The sequence below is a fragment of the Miscanthus floridulus genome, chromosome 5 (assembly GCF_019320115.1).
Source record: "Miscanthus floridulus cultivar M001 chromosome 5, ASM1932011v1, whole genome shotgun sequence".
NCBI classification, from domain to species: Eukaryota; Viridiplantae; Streptophyta; class Magnoliopsida; order Poales; family Poaceae; genus Miscanthus; species Miscanthus floridulus.
In genome coordinates, this window is record NC_089584.1 from 108,914,132 (window position 1) to 108,932,745 (window position 18,614).

Here is an 18,614-nt window from a genome sequence, read left to right on the forward strand (position 1 = left end):
AAAAGGTACTTTAGTGAATTGCTCGTGGCTTGTGTGATCCTCATCTTGTGTTGGTTGTGCGGCACCCTATTGAGGGTTTGGCGTGTGAAGCCAATTAGCGCGTGAACCTCCAAGTGAGTGAATCGCCACAACGAGGAGTAGCTTGCCGGCAAGCAAGTGAACCTCGGTAAAAATCATTATGTTCATCCTTTGATTACGAGGTGATTGATCTTCATTGTTATTCATCCTTGTGATTGATTGGTTCACTCCTCTACACGGCGGTATAACTATCTTGATCACTCTCTTTATATTATCGTAAGCTAGTTGACAAGCTCTTTAGTGTAACTAGTTGTGAGAGCTTGCTTGCTTGGTTGGTGTGGCTCTTTAGTTAGCCATTGAGAGCACACTAACTTAGGGTAGTGCCATACCTTTTGTGTGAATCGACACTATCTAAACTAGAATTGTGGTAGGTGGTTTGCATTTTGAGTAGGCTAGCGCAACACTTGCTTTGCCTCATAATTGTCTAACATTTTGTTAAGTGTTGTTGTAGAAATTTTTATTAGGCTATTCACTCCCCTCTAGCCATTAGGACCTTTCAACAAGGCGCGTCTGGTGGCGCGCGGGTTCATCCAGCAGGAGGGAGTCGACTTCGACGATGCCTTCGCGCCCGTTGCGCAGATGGAGTCCGTTCGTCTCCTCGCACTAGCGGCCCAGGAGGGTTGGTGTGCACCACATGGACGTCAAGTCCGCCTTCCTCAACGGTGACCTGAAGGAGGACGTCTACGTCCACCAGCTGCCGGGATTCGTCATCCCCGGCAAGGAGAACAAGGTTCTTCGCCTACGCAAGGCCCTCTAAGGCTTGCGGCAGGCACCCTGAGTTTGGAATGCCAAGCTGGACTCCACTCTCAAGCAAATGGGGTTCCATCAAAGTCCTCACGAGGCTGCAGTCTACCGACGGGGCAAGGGAGGCAGTGCCCTGTTGGTAGGCGTCTATGTCGACGATTTGGTGATCACCGGCACCAAGGAGGCCGGGGTGGAGTCATTCAAGGAGGAGATGAAGGCGACCTTCCAGATGAGCGACTTGGGCCTTCTCTCCTTCTACCTGGGGATCGATGTCCACCAGGACAGCTCCAGCATCTCTCTTCGCCAGACCGTCTACGCCAAGCGCATCGTCGAGTTGGGCGGGCTCACCGGCTGCAACCCAGCACACACTCCCATGGAGGAGAGGCTGAAGCTGAGCCGCGACAGCACGACGAAGGAGGTCGACGCCACGTGGTACCGGCGCATTGTGGGCAGCCTTCGCTACCTTGTCCACACACGGCCGGACTTGACGTTCGCCGTTGGCTACGTTAGTTGGTTCATGCAGCGACCGACGACGGAGCACGAGCAGGCCATCAAGAGGATCCTCCGCTACGTCGCGGGCACTTCCGACTACGGCTTGCACTACCTGAGGTGTCCCGGTGCGGAGCACTTCATCGGGTACAGCGACAGCGACCTTGCCGACGACATCGACACAAGCAAGAGCACCAGCGGGACGCTATTCTTCCTCGGCAAGTGTCTAATCAGCCGGTAGTTGGTCAAGCAGCAAGTGATGGCTCTGTCCAGTTGCGAGGCGGAGTACATCGCTGCCACAACTGCTTCGACTCAAGCTCTCTGGTTGGCTCGGTTGCTAGGCGATCTCCTGGGCAGAGACGCAGAAGCAGTGGAGCTCAGGGTGGACAACAAGTCCGCCTTGGCCTTGGTGAAGAACCCCGTCTTCCAAGAACTTCGCGCCAGGATTGGGATGGTTCCAATTCCCTAGAGGGTGCCACACAAGACTTAGGGGGAGAATGAGAGCCATAAGTCTTGTCCTTATCTACTTAGGATAATTATCTAGAGTCGTTGGTGGCTATGTCAGCCCTTATCTTTATCCCTAGCATTTACTTTAGCATCTCTAGAATATGTTGTAGCTTTCTTAAGGCTCAAGCAATCTATCTTATATGTATCCCCAACCTGTCATAGTTGTGGCATGGCTAATAAATCTAAAATTCAGCCCCAAACCTGTGTTTTGGTTCTAACACAATCTGCATGATGGAGAAGATCTGAGATGTTTTATGCCTGAGTTTGGGCTAAATCTGTGCTTGGTTGCTTTGGTCTGCTTGTTGCAAACCGATCTAATTACCGTCCTTATCCGATGGGAGTTTTTCTACAGGTGGGGAAAGTTGGTGTTTCATGCACTCAGATTCCTTTGCTTGCTCTAGAATATGAACCGCCAAGGTGAACTCATGTTCTCATACCTTTATATAAACTTTGAACTTGTTTTTTTCAAAATTTTATGTTGTAAAAACCCGGCACAAGTGACTCAATTTTTCCTCTAAACTGCAGGACCAGTTCATTTAAAACTGTAGAATCATCGCTCAGGGTTGATGCCCTTGCCAGTGCAGGATTTAAAATCTCACGCACGAAGCTTGCTAGCTTGATAAGGTATGAATTTTGAGGTGTCAATTGTCAACTTAACAGCAGAAAAACATACTTTTATCTTAGCACAGTTGTTTTGTTTGAACTTTGTTCTATTCTAATACGAATTGTGTTGTCAGTGCCTATGAATGTTAATTATTTTTCTGGATTCATGCTCTTTTGCTTGCTCAGTTCTGGTGATGTTCGTGTGAATTGGACACCAACAACGAAAAATGGAGTTACCCTCAAATCTGGAGATGTTGTTTCTGTCAGTGGGATGGGAAGGTTAAAGGTAATTAGAAAAAAAAACAAGAAAAGATGCGATGATTTTCTCTTAAAATGTTAAAAGCTTGTACGCGTTTAGAATTTAATTGTTATTCTCACTTCAATCTGATACTGCTACTTTCTTGCTATTGCTTGAGAGGCCTTTCCTCTATGTTGTTTCATAAATGTGTTGAAATCTGCTTCTTATATATACTAGCAACATGCCCCATGCATTGCAACAGAATGTACAAATTGTTATGCGATCATTTGGACCTTCCCATGCTAAGTATAATGAGCTACCTATCTTTGTTAGATTTAATTGGGCTTGGCCCAACATCAATTGAATCAAATAAATTCCGAGCCCATAATATAGGCTAGGTGCAATAAAGGGTTAATCCCATAAGGTTAATTGACTAGAGATTGTTTCACCTTAAATAGGTTAAGAAAAGTCGAAGGTGAGCCACATGCCCACGTGTGCCAAGTCGCGACACGCACGGGCTTGGGCTCGGGCTCAAGCGGCCAAGTCACGCCATGAGTCGTGCGGTGCCATTGAAGGTTTTGCATCTTCAAACTGAAACCGATGCTGTGTTGGGCCTTGGTCCTCAGACTCCTATTGTGGGTTGGTGGCATTGATGGACGACGGGCTGAGTCTCGGAAGAAGGGTGGGATTGGGGGACGGGTGGATGGGCAGACGATGGAGACATTGAAGGGTGGACAAAAAAAATTCTCCCATTAATTTAATATTAGGTATAGATATAGATTAAGGTATAGCCTATATGTTGCTTATATCATTGCAGTTTGGTATTGATTTGACCCTAAATAATAATGGAGTTAAGCCTGCCGTTGCGGAGGGTACCAGGCATCCATGTCCACACCCACATGTTGCCTGTATCCGTGCGTCCTAAAATTACCCATACCCAAATGAAGTGGATAATCCCCGATGGATTATGAATACCCAATGGATAAAAGAGGGAAATGACAGAGAAAACTGCAGCAGCTAGCACGAGGAGGGGGAGGAGCCGGACCTCGCGCCGCTGCCTGGGATTGGGGAGCAGCGGCCGGAAGGGGAGGAGCAGGACCTCGCGCGGCCAGCCATGGGGCCTCACGTGGCCGGACCTAGGAGCTTGCGCGGCCGAGCTCTTGCCTGCAGCTGGGAGGGGGGAGGCACGCCGGGGCTGGGGAGGGCCCGCGCCGCCACTGGGGATGGGCAGAGCCCGCGCGCTGCCTGGGATAGGAGAGGTCAGACGCACCGCCAGGCAGAGCCCGCGCCGTCGCTGGCCATGGAGACCGCCATCATGCGCGACTATGCGCTTCGCGGAAGAAGACGAAGAGAAACTGAGCGGGTAAATGAATATTTAATGGGTAATGCGGGTATTACGTTATCCATACCCAAATCTAAATGGATAATTTATTTCTACCCATACCCTACCCAATTATCATGGGTGTGGATTTGAATTCGGGGATCGAATATCCAGCCGCAGGCTTAAATGGTGTGCAACAAGTACTTGTTTCGTAAATGAACAAAGCAATGAGTCCTTAGGGACATGGTTAGCTGCTTTTCTTATTTTTTAGCTATACAATTGCAACGGGAAATCCCTATGAGCTGCTTGTTGTGCAATGTGTAGTCTAGCAGTCGGTGTCTTTAAGCCTTCGCTTGTCTATCCATGCATGAGGTAGTGTAGAGGTTTTTGGCTTAACTTTCATGCATGACCCCCTAGGGCTCAACGTTCTTGCTGAAAAAATGAGTGATAATTGTGCACGCACGATCGCCATTTTCATGGAGGTGTTACTGTTGGACAGGTAACTAAGAACACAAGTAGAATTTTGCTCTGCCAGAGGGCAGCTTGGTCATGGGCCGCTTCATTGAATTATATAGAAGTAGCAAACTTGGGATACAAGAAGGTTTCAACAACATATTCTAACTACATAAAGCAGATGCTAGCTTGGATGCTAAGGCATCTGATAATTGCTAGATAGTGAATAGTAAATAGCTTAAGTAAGTAAACTAGATACATTGGGGTATTGGCACTAGGCTTAACCCTCATTTCTCCCCCTAGCCTTGTGCTCAGCTTTGGAGGTGATCTGCTTTAAGCCAATTCTCTCCCTCATCTCCTCAAACTTGGCCTTGTCTAGAGACTTAGTGAGAATGTCTGCAAGCTGATCAGTGGTTGGAATGCGATTGGCCTTGATGCTTCCATCTTCCAGATAACTGCGGATGAAGTGGTAATTGATCCTGATGTGCTTGCTCCTTTCATGGAAGACTGGATTCTTGGCCAGAGCGAGGGCTAACTTGCTGTCCACCTTCAGCTCAACCACCTCGATATGCCTGCCGAGGAGCTCTGCTAGCAGCCTTGACAGCCACAGAGCCTGTGTTGCAGCAGTAGTGGTGGTAATGTACTCGGCTTCACAGCTTGAAAGTGCCACTACCTTCTGCTTGATGGATTGCCAGCTGACCAACAGTTGCCGAGGAAGAACAACGTTCCGCTTGTGCTCTTGCTTGTGTCGATGTCGCTGGCGAGGTCGTTGTCGCAGTAGCCGACGAAGCGCGCGGTGCCAGGCGCCTTGGTGAAGTGCAGACTGAAGTCCAGGGTGCCAGCCACATATCGGAGGATGCGCTTGACAACCTGTTGATGCTCCACCGTAGGCCGCTCCATGAACCGGCTGACGAACCTGACGGCGAACGCCAGATTAGGGCGAGTGTGCACCAGTTATCGCAGACTGCCGATGAGCCGCAGGATGCGCTTGGCGTAATGCGTCTAGCGGAGGGTGATGCCGTTGGCATCTTGGCGCACCTCGACGCCGAGGTAGAAGCTGAGGAGGCCGAGGTCGCTCATGTCAAAGATCTTCATTTGCGCCTTGAACGCCTCCACTTCACGTTCCTCCGCGCCGGTGATGATGAGGTCGTCGACGTAGACGCCGACGAGCAGGACAGAGCGCCCATTGCCCCGCCGGTACATCGCCGCCTCATGAGCGCTCTGCTGGAAGCCCATGTCCTTGAGCGTGGCGTCTAGCTTTGCGTTCCAGGCGCGCGGTGCCTGCCGCAGGCCGTAGAGAGCCTTGCAGAGGCGATAGACCTTTCCTTCTCCGGCGACGGCGAAACCAGGCGGCTGCTGCACGTACACCTCTTTCTTGAGGTCGCCGTTGAGAAAGGCGGATTTCACATCCATGTGGTGGACGCACCAGCCTTCTTGAGCCGCTAGCGCGAGGACTCTGACGGATTCCATGCGCGCCACGGGAGCGAATGCGTCGTCGTAGTCGATCCCCTCCTGCTGGACGAAGCCGCGTGCCACCAACCGGGCCTTGTGTTTGATCATCGTGCCCAGCTCATCTTTCTTGAGCTTAAACTATGGTGATGGGGTGGTGGCCAGTGGGCAACAGCACTAGCTCCCAGGTGTGATTTTTCTCCATGGCCTCGATCTCTTGCTCTATCGCCGCCCGCCATGCTGGATCATCTTTTGCCTCGGCGAAGTTGGCAGGCTCGTCGGCGTGCGTCAGGTGCAACTTCGCGAAGAGACGATGTGGCGGTGGAGGTGGAGGGTGATCGCCGATGATGTTGGTCATCGTGCGGTAGCGTAGAGGCTCATCGCCGTAGTAGCCGTCGAGTCACTTTTCATCATCCTCCAGTGGAGTGACGAACTCCACTTGGTCATCGGTCACTGCCGCCGCCGCCAGTGAGGTAGGTGAAGCGGCAGCAGGGGACGCAGGTGGTGGTGTTGGCGAGGCCGGCTGGGGTGCTGGAGGAGTGGCCGCAGCTGCCGATGTCCCTCCAGGCTCCCCCGGACTTGGTGACGACAAGCGCGGCGCAGACAGTGGTGGCGCTGGTGATGTAGTTCCAGCCGCCGCCGCCATAGCACTCTGTACTCCCCCTGCTCCTTCAGGCCACCAGTACTCGACGGTGAAGTCACTCGCCGCCGATGTCGAGCTGCCGGCGTACGGGGTGGACCAGACGACGTCGCGGGCAATCTTCACGCGCTGCGTCACCGCATCCGGGATGCGGTACGCCTTTGCTCCTTCCGCATACCCGATGAAGACGCCGGGCTTGCCACGATCGTCGAGCTTCCCGAGCTGGTTCAGCTCCTTGGTGTAGGCGATGCAGCCGAAGGTCTTGAGGTGGCTGACCGCCGGCGTGCGCCTGTGCTAGGCCTCGTAGGGAGTCTTGCCTTGTAAGTTTCGAGTTGGTGATCGATTGAGCAGGTGAACCACTGCCATCACCGCCTCCCCCCAATACTTGGCCGGTATCCTCTACTTCAGCAGCGACCAGGCTGTGGCAACCACGGTCTGGATCCGGTGCTCCACCACGCCGTTCTGCTGGGTCGAGTAAGGCGCCGACAAGTGACGCCGGATGCCCTCATCAGCGCAGTAGGCGGCGAACTCAGCAACGGTGAATTCGCCACCGTTGTCGGTGCGCAGCACCCGGAGCTTGTGGCCGCTCTCCTTCTCTGCCGCCGCCTGGACTTGCTTGATGGTGCCCACAGTAGCATCCTTGGACGGCAGCAGGACGGCCCACATGAAGTGGGATGCGTCATCCACCAGCAAGAGGAAGTAGCGCCGCCCTCCCGAAGTCGCCGGCGTCACGGGTCCACAGGTCGCCGTGAACCAGCTCCAGCTGCTCCTGCACGCGGTACTCGGCTTGCTGAGGAAAGGGGCGTCGGCGCTGCTTCGTCGTGACGCAGGTGTCGCAGAGCTGCTCGATGTGCTTGATCACCGGCATCCCGCGCACCATGGCCTCTTTGCTGAGCTTGTGCAGCGCCTCGAAGTGGAGGTGGCCGAACCGCTTGTGCCAGCGCCAGGCTTCATCATCTTTCCTTGCGGCGAGGTAGAGGGGCTGTGCGGTTGTGTCGTCTCGAGGTGGAGGACGTAGAGGCGGCTAGGTCCGTGGCGGACCTTGACGAGAAGTCGCTCGCGCCGATCCCAAATCCGAAGCACGCCCTTGTCGATCTCCACCTTGGACCTGCCTTCATCGAGCTGGCCAAGGCTCATGTTGGAGTTGCGCAGCGCCGGGATGTACTAGACGCCGTGTAGGATACGGTGCTCGCTGGTCTTGCCTTGGAACACGATCGAGCCGACGCCCTGGATCTCCACCCTTGACGCGTCGCCGAACCGCACCGAGCCGCGAGCAAAGGTGTCGAGGTCGGAGAAGAGCTCGCGACGGCCGGTCATGTGGTGGGTGGCGCTGTTGTCGAGGGACCAACCATCCAGCTTGTCCTCGCCGGAGCCGGTGTTGAGGAACACACGAGCCCGCAGCTCCCCGATGTCGAGGCTGGCGTCGGCCTTTGAGCAGAAAACGTTCTCCTCTGCATCCAGCTCTAGGAAGCCGTGGGCGAGGAAGAGAGCCGCCTCATCCTCCTCTACTTCCGCGACATGCGCTGCAGCACCACGCTCGCGTCCAGGCTGGGGGCAATCCTTCGCCTAGTGGCCCGCGCGGTGGCAGTTGAGGCAGGTGTTGTCGCGGTTCGCCTTGTGTTTGCAGCCGACGGCTCCTGCCTTCTCTCCTTGCCCGCCGCCGTCACGATCTCCCTTCGGCTTCCCCTTCTTGCCGCCGCGAGGACGCCGGTGGCGCTCCTTGGACGAGCCGGAGACGTCTCCACCCTTCTTCTCCTTCTGCCGAGCGAGCCATTGCTCCTCGGTGTACATCAGCTTCACGCCAACGGTGATCGGCTCGGTGGGAGGTTCTTCCTCGAGATCGTCCACCGTCTTCAGCCTTCCGGTGACCTCCTCGAGGGGTCTCGATCGCGATCCCTCAGCTGGGCGTACTTCTTCAGCACGGCTCGAAGCAACTTCTCCACCGCCCGCTCCTCCGTGAGGTCCGTGTCACCATGACGAGCCATCTGCTGCTTCAGCGCGGAAAGGCGAAGGGCGAAATCCTCAATTTGCTCACCGGGGCGGAAGGCGAGATTCTCCCAGTCCTTGCGCAGCTGCTGCAACGTGACGCGGCGGACGCGGTCGACGCCGATGCGAGCCGCGGCAATGGAGTCCCACGCCTCCTTGGCGGCCGCCTTGTCCTCGAGCGGAGCACCCATCTCCGTCGGCACCCCGGCGATGATGGCCTCGAGCGCACGCCAGTCGTCGTGGTACGGGAGGTCGCCGTACTCGACGGCGTCCCAGAGTTGGCGCGCCTGCATCTTGACCTTCATTAACAGGCTCCACTCGTGGTAGTTGGTCTTGATGAGCATTGGCCACGGCGTGCCCATGCCGGAGTCCTTGTACACTGTCTGAATGGCCGTAGGTGACCCGCGACGGCCTCCGCGTCCGCGACGGCGTTCCGGCAACGGTGAAGGTATGCGACGTTGCGCCGGGCTCCGCGATCCTCTGGGCTACCGCTCCATCTCCGCGCGCGGCGCGGCGGCTGTGTTCGCCACAGCCTAGGCCGCTGCCGCTGCCTGCCTGGCCGCCTCGATCGCCTGTGTGGCTGCGGCCTCAACGCAGCCAGGCGTTCAGCGCAATCGGCGTCCGGATCAGGGTTGATCACCACCCCTCTGCCGGCGTTGGCAGCGTTGGCGGCTGCGGCTGCTGCTCGCAGAGCGTGCTCGCTGGAGGTGGACATGGCTCTACTCTAACCAAACCTAGGCTCTAGATACCAATTGTTGGACAGGTAACTAAGAACACAAGTAGAATTTTGCTCTGCCATAGGGCAGCTTGGCCATGGGCCACTTCATTGAATTGTATAGAAGTAGCAAACTTGGGATACAAGAAGGTCTCAACCACTACAGCATATTCTAACTGCATAAAGCAGATGCTCGCTTGGGTGCTAAGGCATCTGATAATTGCTAGACAGTGAATAGTAACTAGCCTAGACAGTGAATAGTAAATAGCTTAAGTAAACTAGATACATTGGGGTATTGGCACTAGGCTTAACCCTCAGTTACAGTGTTGCTCTCAAGGTTGTTGTTTCTGAAATACAGGGTTTCAGACACAAGGTGCATGATCTATGTGATCGAACAATACTACGACTCCAAGATAGACAATAACCAGCCACTAGCTCAAAGATTGTAGGGATAGTTTCCATGGCAATTTTGTGATAGGGCCCATTATTGCTAGCTAGATACCAACAACCTGAAGCCATTTTATAATTATACTTAATCACAAGCAAATAGGGCATGATTATCAATATCTTGATTGCATGCCTACACGTGGAAGCAAAGTTGTTCAGAAGTTTGCACCTCATGTGGCACATGAATGGGGTATCCAAAGCCAACTTGGTGGTTCTTTGGCAAAGGGCGAGAGAAAACAAAATATCAATGATTATGGGGCCAAAAGCACAGCCGATTTGGAAAAAAAAACATGGGTGAGATAATCTACTTTGCGTGCAGTTAGTATGTTGACAAAAGGTGGTGAATGCGATAGCTGGAAGAGCAGGAAGAATTGTCAGCAGGTGTAGAATTCTGTTGACATGTAATTGAGATGTGATCTTTAGTTTATCATTTTACCCCTATTTTACTTATGACTTATCAGTCTACTGATTTGTGGGTTGAGCTGGCCACTAATATCACTCCAGGAACAGCAGCACTGAAACCATTTCCCTTAAGATGGAGGAACCATTGACAGCCTGACTAAAAGATAATAGATTAAACTCAGCAAATAAATAATGTTACCTCCTGTGTGAACCTATCAACTTCTGGAGTGGTGACATGCCGTAGGTACAACAGAGGTAAATTCATGTCCTAAGACTTAGCTCACTAAAAAGTAAAAACCATATTCGCAGAGGTTTCCCATTTCTGGCCATATGGCTGCCTGGCATTGTGTTTTCGGCTTTAGGATCGTAGACAGCATGTTTGCCATTGCTCTTTGCAAATGCTTTTTGCACCTTATTGGTGTCTTAGCAAGGTATGTCTTAGCACACGCCTTTACTTCCATATTCAATTGGGGCAACCAGTGCATCAATGTCCAAGCGTGCATGCGTGTTTGTGCTCAAGTGTGGTGGTAAATTTCTGGATTGGGATAGCTTAGCGATAATGTCCCTTACTGTAAATTTGGCACTAACACTGACACCATATCAGACCATCTCGCTCATGATTACTGTGATGTCAAGAGCCTGCTTCATCACTCATTGGTTTTTAACCACCAAGAAACCGTGCTATTGTTCCACCTCAAATCGAGGGACGAGGGTCCTTTGTCTTAATCTATGTTAGAATAGGCGCCTTATGGGCTGGCCATGGGCCTGGCGCCCAAGCCTATCGGTTGGGCTACCTCTACGGATTATGGTAGATGATTATTGGTTAGGCAAGGATCACCGTTGATTGGGTGTTTCTATAAACCCTTCCTGATCCTTGCCTATATATTGTACTCTCTGTACCCATATCAATCTATCACAATTTCCCGAGACCTATTCGCTCTCATGGTATCAGCCGCCTAGGTTTAGGTCTTCCCTTCCGCTGCACACCCCTGCGCGCCGGCCTCTGCCATGTATGCCCGCGCGCCCGGCCCTGCCGTGCCGCACATCAGGTCTCCCACTCCCCCGCCCCCCCCCCCCCGCCCCCCCCCCCCCCCCCCCCCCCAGGATCTGAGGGACGTTACCGCTGACGAGATCGCGGCCCGCCGGGCCAAGGAGAAGGCGAACGACGCCGCCGCACCGCCCAACTTCTCGACAACAAGGAGCGCCAGGCCGCCCTGGCTCGCGCTGCCCAGGCCGAGGAGGCTACAGCCACCGCCAAAGATCGAGACGCGGCTGCTGCCCGCGCCAGCGAAGCCCTGGCGCGCGCAGCCAAGGAGCGCACGACCGCCGCCACCCCCGGTGCACCTGACAGCGCCTCCTCCAGCACATCTTCACCGTCTCCTCCCGACCTCGCCTCGGCCATGCTCCTCCACGAGGCCATGGAACTGCTGCAACTGCACGCCCAGGCCGTCGCCGTCAACAACATCCGGAACCACGTCACCACCGTCCTCGACGTCGACTCCGGCAACTTCAACCGTTGGCGCGATCAGTTCCTGCTCATCCTCGGCAAGTTTTCTCTTCAGGACCACGTCCGCGAGGAACCTCCGGCCCCAATCTCCCCTGACTGGGCTCGGATGGACTGCGTCGTCAAGTCCTGGATCGTCGCCACGCTCACCGACGACCTTGTCGAGATCATCTCCGTCCAGGGCTCCACTGCCCGGCATGCCTGGCTCGCCGTTTAGTCACAGTTCCTCGGCAACCGGGAGGCTCGCTCCATCCACCTTGAGACGCGGTTTCGCACCTTTGTCCAGGGCGACCTCTCGTCACCGACTACTGCCACCGACTGAAGAAGATGTCTGACGACCTCACGGCTCTTGGCGAAGTGATCACCGACCGCACCCTCGCCCTTAACGTGATCCGTGGCCTCAACGAGTGCTTCAGCCACGTCGGGGCCCTCCTACGCTGCAGTCCAACGCATCCTATAGGCCTGTGGCATTTGTTAAGGTGTTGAATCACAGAGCTAATCAGAGAAAGAGTAGCAAAGACCTGAGATCATATTGGCCACCGTATCAAAATCCACGTGTTGCTAACTAGAAACAGCCTCACTTACGTCTTTTAAAGTTTTCACTGGCAAGTTCTCACATTGCATTAGATGGCTGGCGGACTATCGAACATGTATAATGAAAAAACCGTAGTGTGACATTTGGCATTTAACGTTGATGTGTTTTCAGACTGCCTCCAACAGGTTGGTTATTAGATGGCTTTCACATGCTGTAAAACATGAGCTCAATATTTTTTTCTCGAATACACAGGAGAACTGCATATCATCGCATTAAGATGGAGAAAAAAAAATATTTACAAGACACAAACTCACACCACACCTTACTTGTCCAGGAACACGCACCTGAAGCTCAATATTTCCAGTGAAACCAAATGTTTTTGCTATGTAGTGAAGTTTGTGGTATCATTATTGATCTGTTGCTCTCTCCCTTAGCTCGAACTGATGTAAAATCTAGAGAATAAAACATTTTTTTGTTCTATATCAATGAAGTAAATATATTGCTTTGTTGACAGTGATGTCTTAGAATCAGATGATAGACAAATAAGCCTAGTCTGCATGTCACAGAATATTTTTATTGTTTTGCAAATTTCTGAAGTCCATTGTGTACTTAAATACATAATGTCATCTGCTTCATTTATTTATGTTGCTTGTTCATTTCTTCTCTAGATTGGGGAAATTGTGACTACGAGGAAAGGAAAATATGCAGTTGAGTTGATTCGCTATTTGTAATCATGGGACTGGTCTACTTTCATGACTGAATTTAACGGTACACGTTTTCTTCACCTATATGTGACGAGAAACATGTATTAAGTATTACATCTCAGGGAAGTTGAAAGTGATGCACAAATCTGAGTATATTTGTAGCATTCATTGACTGCTTTAGCTTTGGAATGCAAATATTCTTATAGGTCAAGAATTCCATAAAGTCGTCAATGTACATTCAATATTTTAAATTATAAGCACCAAAGGGCCAGGTTGCTTGCAGGGGTCTTCCATCGCTTCTGTGTTATCACCAACATAGTCTTGTTCAACTTTTATGCAATATTGAATCACTTCTAGTTCTGTTAGGATTTCTCTGATCTGAAGCTTAAAAGAAAATGAGATAAGGTTTATGTCTTCACAACAGAAAAGGGAACTCTTTTTTCTGCTGATCCAACTTATCATAGTAAATAGCATGGCCTTTTCCTTGTTTGAAATCTCACTAGGCTGCCTGCATCATAACACGTGAAATGATTATGAGTTATGATGAGATGACAGGAAACCTTTTGCAAGAGGGAAAGTCGATAGCTACCAGTCATAGATCCATATGCCTTTCAATGCTAAAAGGCTTGACAGAGAACTATTGCTTTTTACTTGATCTGTTGTTCTTGATTGCAAAATCATCACAAGGTTCAGTTTCCAAAGCTGCAAATTGTGCAAGGGTCTAGTATTGTTGCATATGACTTGTCTCAAGGTTACTCACCCTGAGCTTGTTTTCTTGGGAACAGGTTGAAGAAAAGGGCCCGTGGCTCCTGTGTTTGGACTTTTTTTTGTCAAATTATTAGCTACTGTACTATGGGATCTCACAAAAGACATGTACTAAAAAAAAATCCTTGTACACCTCAACTGATTGATATAGTGCGGATGCCCCGCACTGTCCATCATGATTTATGATACAATTTTTCACTCTCAAGTCTGAAACCCTCACATAAACAAAGGACATTAATTCCTTTTCCAACTCCCTCTTTTAATTGCTTTCACAAGCCAAACAAAGAAATGAGACTAAAACATAAAAACTTCAGCTACTGCTGATTCCCATGCCCTGTTCCATTAGTTGCCAGAGTCACAGAGAGTATCGTGGATGATCTTCTCTTATGGGTGAAAGAAGCTGCAACGACTCTCCTGTTCTTAATAACACAATATGCTAACTTCTAGTGTTTTCTTTTACAGAAATATCCAACAATATCTAACGGGCTGCTACCGGTAGTGGTTTCATGCGAAAAGCAGATCACATGTTTGTAAAGGTTTTGTGATGTATAGCTACAGCTACCTTTCAGTTTCCTTTGGAGTTTGGAGGAGGTACCAAAAGCCTTCGCACTCACGTGCTCCTACAAGTGTAGACTTTTTGTGTTCCTTTCGTGAAGACTGAAACACTTGGATCTCAGATGGGAGCACGAGCAGAGCAGCGAAACCCAACGGTGCTTGTCACCTCGTGACCTCTTCTGTCAGAGTTAAACAAAGCAAACCGAATCATTTGAGCCTCTGTTCACAGTCTCCTAGTACCCTAATTGCTAATCCGATACAAATGGGGTTTGTCATGATGGTTGTTTTGCCTCGGCATGTGGATATCAAAAAAGATGCAAGGTGCATTTGGTAAAGATGACCACTTTAAACTGGACCGTTCTCAAAGCTATTCCTTGAAATGTTTCCGATGAGTTGAATCAATGGAAAGGGGTTAAGGGCGAGCTGGATTTTCCGGAACAGAATCATGCTCGTTTGGACACTTGCACAAGTTTAGTTTGAGCCGGCGGTGTGAAGATAATCTAGATTAGAGCCTTGTCTCTGCACTGTCAAGTCCCAGTTTGCTTGCTCCAGCTGCTTGGGTGCCTTTTTCTATCAAGTGTATCTCTTGGTTTCTTTCGCAGTCCAACTAGTGGAAAACAGCACTTGTTTGTACAAGGGAAAGCAGTAGTATAGCTTCTCTGGATGTGCCATTTGTAAGGCAAGATTAGTGTGTGACAAAATCGACTAAAGTCTAAAACACGAGTCCAAGTTGCCTTGGTTTCTACGCTCGCCAATGCTTAAAAAACACACAAACCCAATGCTTACCTTTTTTCTTGTCCTCCTAACTAGCTTAGCCAATAGGAACCTCGCAATTGCCTCATTCCCCAACGAAGACTTGACCAGTTCGGAGGGTTCGAGACGATTTTACGTACTATGTGGGCCCATGACCATGACACCAGCAGGAGAAGGTTGTTGTGTCGGATGTTTTTGCATTTTCCATGCTTACCTACTCTCTTGGTGGTTACCGAAATGTTAATAGCTGTTGACTGACTCCATCTATGTGTACGTGATGATGCACCACAAGTTTGGAGGCTTCTTTTTATGCGCTCATATCATGTACTTGGATCTACCTCTGTGTGATTTTTTTTCATGAGCAATAGCATCGTGAACTTTGTAGACCAAAATGAGTCAATGGCTCAATGCAGCATCAATGGATGATATCCGAGGCGTGATTAGCGAGCTCGCTCTCAGTCGTCGCACGTTTCGGCCTCCCATTTGCCATGTTAGATAACCTGCCTCTACCGCCATGCAGATGCTTAAGGAAATGGACACGTTTGGGATCAAATAGCATGCACACTTTTTTTTTATCGGGTACAATTTGGATGTATCTAACCTACACACTCTACGCTCATACCACACACACGTGCGTTCGTACATACGCAAAAAAAAGATTGGGAGCCTCCGGTGCGCGGGAAACGCTCAGTATCACCAAACACGCACGCATGCGTGTACCCTAAATTTTCTATAAAAGAATCCAGAAAAAGGTGCGACACCAGAGTTTGAACCTAATGGGTGGCATCCCACTGGGTAGTCCTCCCATTGGACCACGGACACATTCTCAATGGCCCTGTTCACTTGGCTGATAAGTCAGGCTGAAAAGTACTGTTGGCTGATTTGTTGTGAGAGAAAAACATTGTTTGTTCGTTGAAAAGTACGACTCATAAGACAAGCGAACAGGGTCAATAGCGTGCCAACTTTAGGAGGTGTTTGGATCCGGTGGCTAAAATTTAGGAGGTGTCACGTGAGGGTGTCGCATGGGGTGTTCGGATATTAATAAAAAAATAAATTACAGAATCCGTCAGTACTCCATGAGACGAATTTATTAAGCTTAATTAAGCCATCATTAACACATGTTTACTGTAGCACTACATTGTTAAATCATGGACTAATTAGGCTTAAAAGATTCAGCAACTAAAGTTTAAAAGGAGAAACCAAACACCCCTTACAAGGCTGCAGTTTGTCACTGAGGCTATTTTAATCTGCGAGCTTCTTTTGGTTGTCATCTGCAGACTGCTGCAGTAAATGACTCAGCAACACATGCGAAGGCCCCGTTCGCTGGTCTGAAACTTGGCTGAAACTGGCTGAAAAACACTGTTCCGGCTGAATTATTGTGAGAGAAAAACACTGTTCCGGCTGAAAAAAGAAGTTGAATATGGGGTAAGCCAAACAAGGCCGAAAAGTCCACCATAGTCTATAAACCGTCCGAAAATATTGCTGGAGAAGTAAAATACCCCCTCCATTCTAAATTATAAGTTATTTTAATTTTTTTTTAGAATCAAAGCATTTTAAATTTAACCAAATTTTTATAATAAAATAATAACACTTGTGATATCAAGTATCCGTAGATTCTTCATTAATTATATTTTAATAATAATATTTTTTTATGTTATAAATCTTTGTATTTTTTTATAATTTTGGTTAAATTTGAGGTACTTTGATAAAAAAAATAGAATAACTTGTAATTTGGAATCGAGGATGATGGAGCATGGAGTACGTTAGTACGTGGAACGGAAAGGGACCTTTCATCACTGCACAAGGGAGGTAGGGTAGGGATAGCAACTAGCAGCAATGGATTAATTCTGAAGCAACTCGTGTCACCAAGCAGCAGCAAAGTGGGATCGCTGAACTGGCTTCGGTTGGTCGGTCCTTTGTTCCGATCCGACTAGAAACAAGCGCGTTATCGGCAGCCTGCATTCTGATTCCGTCAGGAACTCATGGCGCGCCGGACCCCCAGTGATGTACCACGAACCTGGCATTTTATTTGAGCAACACACCAAAGAGTGACCCATGCGCCCCAGCCCCCACATCCACAAGTCCACACAACCACAACCGTTTCTGGTTCTCCGCGGCTGTCCGTCCGTGCGCCGCGCCGGGGAACACGTGCACCGTGCATTCCGGCCAGCACGACGCTAACTGGAGAGTTTGTGGCCATGTCTGAGCGACTGAGCCTGACTCGATCCCCTAGCCCGACCGCCCGAGGCCGCAAGCCCGACCATGCAGCGGCCGGCCTGCCGCCTGCGTGCCGAGTGCCAACAAGGCCAGGTTCTCAAATACTAGTAGTCTAGTCTAGTTACTACAAGAAATCAGGTAGGATGGCATCCTCACACGCAGGCAACAGATTTTGGCAATCAGATGCTGACGCCCGGCGCGTGGCAATTTTGGCATCGTGGTGCCGGTGCCATCCGCTGCGCGCTATGCCAGCGCCCGGCGGCTTATCGGCGTTAGCTAGCCGTTAACTGTTGGTTGGTTCTCTCGGCCGCGTCGATTGCTGTCCGATGGCGATGAAAGAGCAGCGCCACCACCTCTTCTTCCCCGGGATGGATGGGTGGGTGGGAGGTTGGTTTTATTTTAGTTGTGGACTTGTGGTTGCGCTACGCAGGCAGCCTTCGCCTTTGGCTGACATTTCGATTGACACCATCTGAACTGCGCACGGCACGAGGAGCATGTAAGGTGCAATTTTGTTTTCTTCTGCTGCTGCCTTATTTTCTCTTTCTCAAGCAGATTGATGAATTTGTCCTGTGCTGATTATATGAATCATACCACGTTATTCACATTGCTATTTTACTTTGGGGCGGTTAGGATTGAAGAATGCGCTGTACTCATGTTTCTAGTCTGCATTTTTTCTAGGAGTACTACTACTACACGTGTCCTCGGCTATAATCTCTCCTTTCTGGCAAGCTTCAGCCTGTTCGGGAGGCCGTATCGTATCGTGGATTATTTACTGCTGGCTGGTTTGGTGTGAGAGAAAAACACTATTCCTGGCTGAAAATTTACGATCGTTTACGAGCAAGCGAACAGGCTATTAGCCTCGAGAAATTAATGCTATGCGCGTACTGACCTATCACTATCAGAGTTGACTTAAGCTATGCGATGTGTTTTCCTGTTCATAGAATTTTTATTGGAAAAATGAGTACTCTCATCCATTTTTAGCCCGAAAATTTGTCTCTAAAAGAATAGGAGAACGGTCCACATATTCACATTAATCTGTCTCGTAGTTCGGGTCCCATTTAATACAACATTTCTCCTACGCTACTATCGGATACTCCAAACGACACAATTTAATTAGGCTTCTCAGGTTTAGTAGTTTAATAAGGAGCAGCATGATCTTTTATCTTCGTTGCTAATTTATCCTAAAATTGCTAGGAATTTATTTTTTCATAGACAAAGGGAGTAGTACTTTTGACACATTATTTATGTCAATAGCAGACTAGTTAGTTCGTACAACCGGCCTTCTCATGTGATCCACGTCTCTTTCCGCAGTAAGAAAGCACACAAAGGTTAGTCATTTTTTCTTGTATTTACAAACACACATATATAAATAATCACCTCCAGGCTAACAATTAAGAAAACCTTCAAAAGGTGTTTGAACGAGAGGTAGTTTTTCTAATAAAAAATAGTACTCGCATTCCTCATACATATAATAGCCCACCCTAAACAGCCTTTAGATTAATGACCATC

The 18,614-nt window shown here is 49.9% G+C and overlaps 1 protein-coding gene across 6 annotated transcripts in view; it reads left to right on the top strand.

Annotated features, from left to right (window-relative positions):
• LOC136452965 (uncharacterized) overlaps positions 1 to 14,858 on the top strand; it is a 37,287-nt gene extending 22,429 nt beyond the window's left edge. Inside the window, exons 7-11 of one of the 6 annotated variants that reach the window (XM_066453543.1) lie at positions 2,171 to 2,235; positions 2,344 to 2,442; positions 2,608 to 2,707; positions 12,780 to 12,879; positions 14,043 to 14,858. In XM_066453543.1, the coding sequence (XP_066309640.1) occupies positions 2,171 to 2,235; positions 2,344 to 2,442; positions 2,608 to 2,707; positions 12,780 to 12,842 (327 nt within the window). In that variant the 3' untranslated portion in view covers positions 12,843 to 12,879; positions 14,043 to 14,858. Of the gene's footprint in view, positions 1 to 2,170; positions 2,236 to 2,343; positions 2,443 to 2,607; positions 2,708 to 12,779; positions 13,308 to 13,370; positions 13,570 to 13,600; positions 13,804 to 14,042 lie in introns of those variants that run through there. The other 5 variants (XM_066453541.1, XM_066453544.1, XM_066453546.1 and 2 more) reach the window with 5 other exon arrangements.
• Positions 14,859 to 18,614: the final 3,756 nt, after the last annotated feature.